Source organism: Durio zibethinus, chromosome 14, assembly GCF_047325235.1.
Source record: "Durio zibethinus cultivar Kanyao isolate XHJ-2024 chromosome 14, ASM4732523v1, whole genome shotgun sequence".
In the NCBI taxonomy this organism is placed as follows: Eukaryota; Viridiplantae; Streptophyta; class Magnoliopsida; order Malvales; family Malvaceae; genus Durio; species Durio zibethinus.
This window is the reverse complement of record NC_143175.1, coordinates 3,860,930-3,868,095: the sequence shown is the minus strand read 5'-3', so window position 1 is coordinate 3,868,095 and position 7,166 is coordinate 3,860,930. Positions and strand designations below refer to the sequence as shown.

Genomic DNA, 7,166 nt, shown 5'->3' with positions numbered 1-7,166 from the left:
AATTGATTTGATTATCTTTTAATCATTTAAAAATTAATATATATACATATTAAACGAATATACATAGCTTAAAAGGTGGGGTAAATAAATAGGTCATAAATTTTAAATTTTGAAAGTAAAACTTTTTTTGGACATTTTTTGTTTGAAAAAAGAAGTTTTTTTTTTGAAAAAATCTGAAAAACTTCCAAATTCGGATAAAATTTTCAAATTCAGGTGATTTTTTTTGTAACAGTTAAATTTTTCGACTAATTTTTCAAAACCCAGTAGAAGATTCAAGTAAAGGTCGAATCTTTAGGTGAACTTCTGGCGAACTAACCTAGATTCTGTCAACTTTTTCAAAAATCCTGTGAAGATTCAATCGGAGTTCTTCGAATTCTAAAGAGAGAGGAAGGGAAAAAGAGAAAAAGAGAGCAAAGGTGAAGTCTAGCCCCAAAAATCTGAATTCAAGCTTTTATACTTTCACTGAAATGACATCGTTTTGGCCTTAAGCAGCCCCTACGATCTGCATGTTTTCCCAACGGGTGACTCAACCCAATCGCAACTTGTTCTATTAACCCGCTTTCCAGCCAACACCTCCAATCGAAACGAGTCTCCTAAGTCTCGTCTTTTAGCCATTATCTATGTCTGAAGCAAACCGTTTCAGCCACTAAGCAGAGTTGATTTTAGATATTATTTATTATTTTTTTTTTGCATGATTAAATTTTAAAAAAAATATAAAATATAAAAAAAGATAAAATATTTTTTGAGAATAAATAATAATTATCTAATGATGAAATTTTTAGAAATTTTAAATTATAAATTTCTATAAATTTCCTATGTGAGAAAATTTTTTCTAAATTTATCCAAAATGTTAGAATAATTTAGATAAAATTTCAATAATAATAATTAATATTTATTTTCAAACAAATAATAATAAGTTAAAATAAAAATTTTTGGTGAAAAATATTTGACAATTATCCAAGGATGAGAATCTTATAAAATTCGAATCATAAATTTCTTAAAAAATCTCTATGTAAGAAATTTTTTTAAATTTGTTCTAAATGGTAAAAAAATTTAAATGAAATTTCAATAAAAAATAATTATCATATTATTTTCTTTCCAATGAGAAATAAAATTTTCTAAATAAACTCAAATAGTGAAAAGTTTAAAAATTAAAAAGAAAATTTCTAAATAGGCCCAAATAGTGAAAAATTTAGAAATTAAAAAGAAAAGATATTTCTAATTTAGCTCAAATTATGAAATAATTATATATATTTTTAAAAAATCAAAATAAAAAATAATTAAAATTTTTTTCGGCGACGGAATCTCTTCAAGAAAATAAATGAGATTCTTAAGTACTATTGAGGTGATAACATAATTTTTAAGAAATATAATAGATTGATGAAAAATCTTAAAAGTTATTTCTAATATTCAACATTAATTTTAAGATCATTATAATTGAGATCTTAAGATAATTTAAAATAAAATAGTACCATTTTTTTATGAGCACATGGGGGTACTATAACTTTCTTTATATATAACTGAATTTTAAAATTCAGTTTTGATTAGTAGATCAAAACTTATTCTTTTAAAGACTTTTAGTCAAGCTTAGAAGTTATTTGAAAAAATAAATTCATTAAATGATCAATCATATCTAATAAAAAAGATTGATAATAACTCTATTTATTAAATCTAACTATAGATTTACAAATCTTAATTTTGTTCTTTAAACTTCAATAAAAAAAGAGCATTAATAAAGATTTAAATTTATCATGGATTAGTTTTAGTGATTATTTCATATAATTTAAGTTTAATAATTTATATACTCAAAATTATGAGAAAACAACAATAAATCAAATTAATGCTGATGGGCAAAATTTGTGTAACTCTCATTTCATAATTGACATATCGAAAGATTCTGACTGATTAACTGTGCGAAAAAATTGTCAAATTTGTCGTTTTATTGGTGGGCCGCTGCTTGTTTCACCACGCAATTTTTGTAAGAGAAAAAAACAAAATCCGTCTGACACGCAGCATGCTCTGTCTGCTTCACAAAATTTTTCTTTTTATAACGTAATTACTGTGGTAGATAATAAGTTTCCTGATTTAGGCATGGACTCAGCGTACACGACCTTTTTTTGAAGTCATGAAGATCATTTCGATGTATTATTTTTTTAGCGTACACGACTTTTTTTTGAAGTCATGAAGATCATTTCGATGTATTATTTATTTTATAGATTCGATTAATTTTAAAATAAATTAATTAAATTAAAATTTTTATTTTTAAAAATTAATTAATTAAAATAAATTCAATTAATTTGATTAAAATTTCGATTGTTTAAATTAAATATTGTTTTTTTCAACCAAAAATTGAATTTTATCCAACCAAAAAGGTCGTTACAAAACAGCTTTTTCCAGGAAAAAGCTTTAATGACAACCAGGCAATGCATCTCAAATCAGAACATCCAAGCACTCAGCTACAGCCACGCTTGAAGGAAAACAGAGCAGTACACTTCCTTTTTTGGATCAGCAAAATAATTAGCCTCCCTAAGGATGTGGACCAATTTAATCTCCCCAATGGTTCTCTTAATCTATAAATATTATATTCATTCAAAAATTAATTAATTAACTGCATTTTATTGTTTTTATTATCAATATATATTATATTATATTCAGCGGGCACGTCTCTTTCACTGGTATCAGCAAAATCTCAAACCAATTTGGCAAACATACATTGCTTTTAATTTTTAATTTTTAATTTTTGAAATAGGAAAACATACTTTGCTGATTAGACAAAATAGGTATAAAAATAAACAATAAATAAAGAAATATCAGTGAATATTAATATGTTTAAGATTTGTCGTCGTTTATTTTTCACATATTGAGTGATAAAATCCTGCCAACTTATTTAATTTTATTCAACTTACATAAAAAAATCCGTCCTTATAAATATTACTTCCACAATGCTTAAACAACCAACACACGATTTTATCAGCTGATCTCTAAGTATTCTTTCTATCATCTGTGTCTAACCCCACATAAATCCTACAGGTTTTGTGCCATGGCACAACTGCCAACTTCCCTAGTATTTACAATTCGAAGAAGCGAAGCCGAGCTTGTTGCTCCGGCCAAGGCCACACCTCGCGAGTATAAACTATTATCCGACATTGATGATCAACAGAGTCTCCGGTTCCAGATTCCTGTCATTCAATTTTATCCGTGCAATCCATGCATGCAAGGGAAGGACCCTGCAAGGGTTATTAAGGATGCACTTGCACAAACCTTAGTTTTTTATTATCCATTAGCTGGTAGGCTAAGGGAAGGTCGTAATCGCAAGCTTGCGGTGGATTGCACCGGCGAGGGTGCCTTGTTTATTGAGGCTGAAGCTGATGTTAAACTCGAGCAATTTGGCGATGCACTTCAACCGCCATTCCCTTGCTTTGATGAGCTCCTTTACAATGTTCCGGGCTCAGAAGGGATGTTGAATTGCCCCTTGCTATTAATTCAGGTACTTGGTTATTTACAGCTCCAAGGTCTTGTGAGCATTAACGTGATCAACTTACTTTTCATTTTATTAACTAATTGACTTGTATGCACTTCAACCACCATTCCCTTGCTTTGATGAGCTCCTTTACATGCATGTGCTTCATATACGGGCATACGCCATTTTTGGAACATCTTGCTCTTGACATGGATGGTAGTGGGAGTATTTATATTTATAAGAAATGTTATATTTATTATTAAAATATCCTTTTATTAATATTTATAAATATAGTTAAGATTAAAATTAAATAAATATAATATTATCTTTGGATGGTGCTCGGCTTAAAAAATTTATACCCAAGCTTGATCGGAGTCATGCTGCCGAGCCTACAACTACAAGCCTATACAAATAATTTAGTTTGTGAATGCTTCCAACAAGATCGCCAGTATAATGGTACTTGTAAACATTTTTTTTCTTTCTTTTATTATGTATTTTAGAGAAAAATGCATCTTACATCTATGATTTTTGTAAAATATATATTTTTTATTTATGATTTTTAAAATTTATTTATAAATTCATCTGTTTTATCAATCATTATTATAAATTTAACGAAATATACCACGATAATGAAAAGTAAATGTTTATGATATAAATTTTAAGATAAAAAGTTAAAAAGATTTACTTTTTTGTCACTTAGACATAACCATACATGTAGTTTTAAGATGATAAATTTTATCGAATTAATTTTAATGATAGTCGATGAAATTTATGAACGTGAAATATTTTTAAAACATTAGATACAATAAAATAAAATTTAAAAATCACAAATGAAAATAAATATTACACAAAAATAACGAATATATGTGATGCAATTTAATTACTCTATATTTAGATACTTTTATACATCTTCTCTTCGTCCTGTTCATAATTAATATTGGAAAGTCGTTGCATGATGATGTTCCAAAAAAAATTATGTTAAATATTCATTTTCTGAGTTGAAAAATAAACTAATCAACAGGTAACAAGACTGAAATGTGGAGGTTTCATCTTTGCCATTCGCCTCAACCATGTCTTAGCCGATGGTGCTGGCATGATTCAATTCATGTCTGCCATGGCTGAGATGAGTCGTGGTGCAATTGCTCCCTCAATCCCACCCAAGTGGGAGAGGCACCTCTTAGATGCTCGTGATCCACCACGAATCTCATTCACGCACCGTGAGTACGATGAAGTAGAAGGCACTATCATCCTATCGGAAAACATGGTTCAACGCTCCTTTTTCTTTGGCCCCAAAGAAGTTTCAACTCTTCGCAAGCTGCTACCGCACCACCTTCGTAAGTGTTCGAAATTTGACATCTTAGCATCGTGTTTATGGCGTTGTCGAACCATTGCTATAAAACCTGACCCTGATGAAGAGGTGCGATTGCTATGCGTTGTCAATGTACGTTCCAAGTTGAATCCTCCATCACCGTCAGGATTTTATGGGAATGCAATTGTGTTCTCAGCGGCAATAACAACAGCTAGAAAACTCTGCCAGAATCCGCTAGGATATGCAGTGGAACTAGTGAAGCAAGCAAAGGAGAGTGTGACCGAAGAATACGTTAAATCAGCAGCAGATTTCATGGTGATTAAAGGTAAAAGACTCCACTATACAATGGTGAGATCTTGTGTTATATCAGATGTAACCCGTGTTGCATTTGTAGACGTTGATTTTGGGTGGGGTAAGGCAGTTTATGGTGGGTTGGCCAAAGCTGGGATAGGTGCTATACCTGGGGCATTAAGCTTTCTTGTAGCATCCAAGAATAAAAATGGAGAGGCTGGAACTCTTATGCTAATTTGTTTGACAGCTCCAGCTATGGAAAGATTTTCCAAGGAATTGGATAACATGTCGAAGGAGCAGCCAGCTGATGAAATGGGTAAATCAGTTTCTATTTCATCTACTTTGTAAAAGAACAAAAGAAATATAGTGTAGAAGAGAAAAAATCGAGATATGAAGAGAGAATGTGTCGTGTGGTGTTGTAGTCGGAAACTAGCTTGTTAATTCTAAGAAGCAACTGGTAACTTGCTTGTGGGTTAAAACTTAAAATTCTAAATTTTTTTTTTAGGAAAATCTTTAAGTGTGTTTGCATTACGTGTCATATAAGTTTGATTTAATTTTATATTAAAGTTATCTAATTATATGTTAAATCTTTTGCTGGTTTGGTTTATTTGAGTTGTTATTATCTTTATTAATTCTATATATATAATATTTGAATATGATTGTAATTGTTTTTATATTAATTATTTCATCAAAATAAAAACTCAAGTTTTATTTATTTTTCTAAAGGAAAAACTACAATTTCCTTCCATTGACCCTTTTTTTTTTTTTTGGCAAATAACTATGAAGTGAGACATTTCCTTTTTATTTGTTTATTATATTTAATTGAAAGACATATTTTATTTAGTCTATTAAATTAAAAATATTTTCTTTCTCTTTAAATTTTTATTATTTTTTAATATTTTATTCAAGCAAAAATTTAAATATTTTATTGTCACATATATTTAGAAAATAATTTTTACTTAAAAATAAGTACAAAATTAATGTAAATAAATTTGAAAATTTTGTTTTAAGTTATTATTTATATGAATTATTGTTTATTTTAATTATTATTCCTCTCAATCTATGATAAAATTGTTTTTTCTTTTATTAGGATTATTCTGTTAATTATTTCAAAGATTTGACATTCTTTAAAAAAAAAAATTCTTAATTGCCCTTTTTTTTCATTTGGAGCTAGTGGTCCATATTTTGTCCAATAATTATTCATGCTGGTGTCTTTAAAATTAAACCCATTTAATTCATCGAAGACTCCAAAAATAGTACATGTTACAATTTTTTCCCATCCTAATCTCGTTCCAATTTGTTAACCACAACATTGGTCCACATCGCCCGATGAAAAGAAAAAAAGTTTTTCTTATTGTTTTTTTTTTTTCTTGTAAAATTATTAGAAATGAACACTTCTTAATTTCATTTGCTATGAATTTCAATTCTACAAACACCCAACTTGATATCAAAATTTTCAATTGAACAAAAGATCAATAAAAAATGATCAAATTCATATGTTTGTTTTTTGTCATCTCTCCTCGTTAACGTAGATGAACACATAACCTAATTTGAATACCAAATAGATCCTTTTGAATCCAACATCCTAGAAGAAAACGAAAATGTGACCTCGAAGCAGACAGTATCGTTCGTGGACCACGAGTTCATGATTTGGACAATTTTTTGGGCGGTTCCAACAGGTTACTGTATTGCCAATTTCAATGAAATGAGCATTCGGCCCCAAAATTTAAAGCCCATTTTCCCTTTGTTTTTGCCATCTTCCTCTCTCACCAGTCACCACCCGTTTTTTATTTGGAAAAACCAGTTTCAATTTCCCCACAGCCACCCTTTGACGTCTTCAATGGCCAAGACTATAATAGCAACTCGCCCTTACATCTTCTCATCAACCAAAACCAATCTTTTCCTTGAATCTTTCCCACTCTTTTCCCACTCCAACAAATCTTTTACCTTTCAACCCACAATCTTGGCAATAAAAACCCATCCAAATTCAATTTTGTTTTGGTCTTCTACCTTTAATAAACCAATAAACAATGAGGAAAAGAACAACATGGTTGTTTCAAAAACGGGGTCTGAAATTTTAGGTCACCGTCAGATTTTCCATAAAAG

At 29.4% G+C, this 7,166-nt stretch overlaps 1 protein-coding gene across 1 annotated transcript; it reads left to right on the top strand.

Moving 5' to 3' along the window:
- The first annotated feature begins 2,956 nt into the window (after positions 1-2,956).
- LOC111293555 (benzyl alcohol O-benzoyltransferase-like) lies at positions 2,957-5,647 on the top strand. Its single transcript, XM_022886286.2, has 2 exons — positions 2,957-3,487; positions 4,482-5,647. Exons 1-2 carry the CDS (start codon positions 3,041-3,043, stop codon positions 5,406-5,408), a joined length of 1,374 nt encoding a protein of 457 aa, XP_022742021.2. The 5' UTR covers positions 2,957-3,040; the 3' UTR covers positions 5,409-5,647.
- The last annotated feature ends 1,519 nt before the right edge of the window (positions 5,648-7,166 follow it).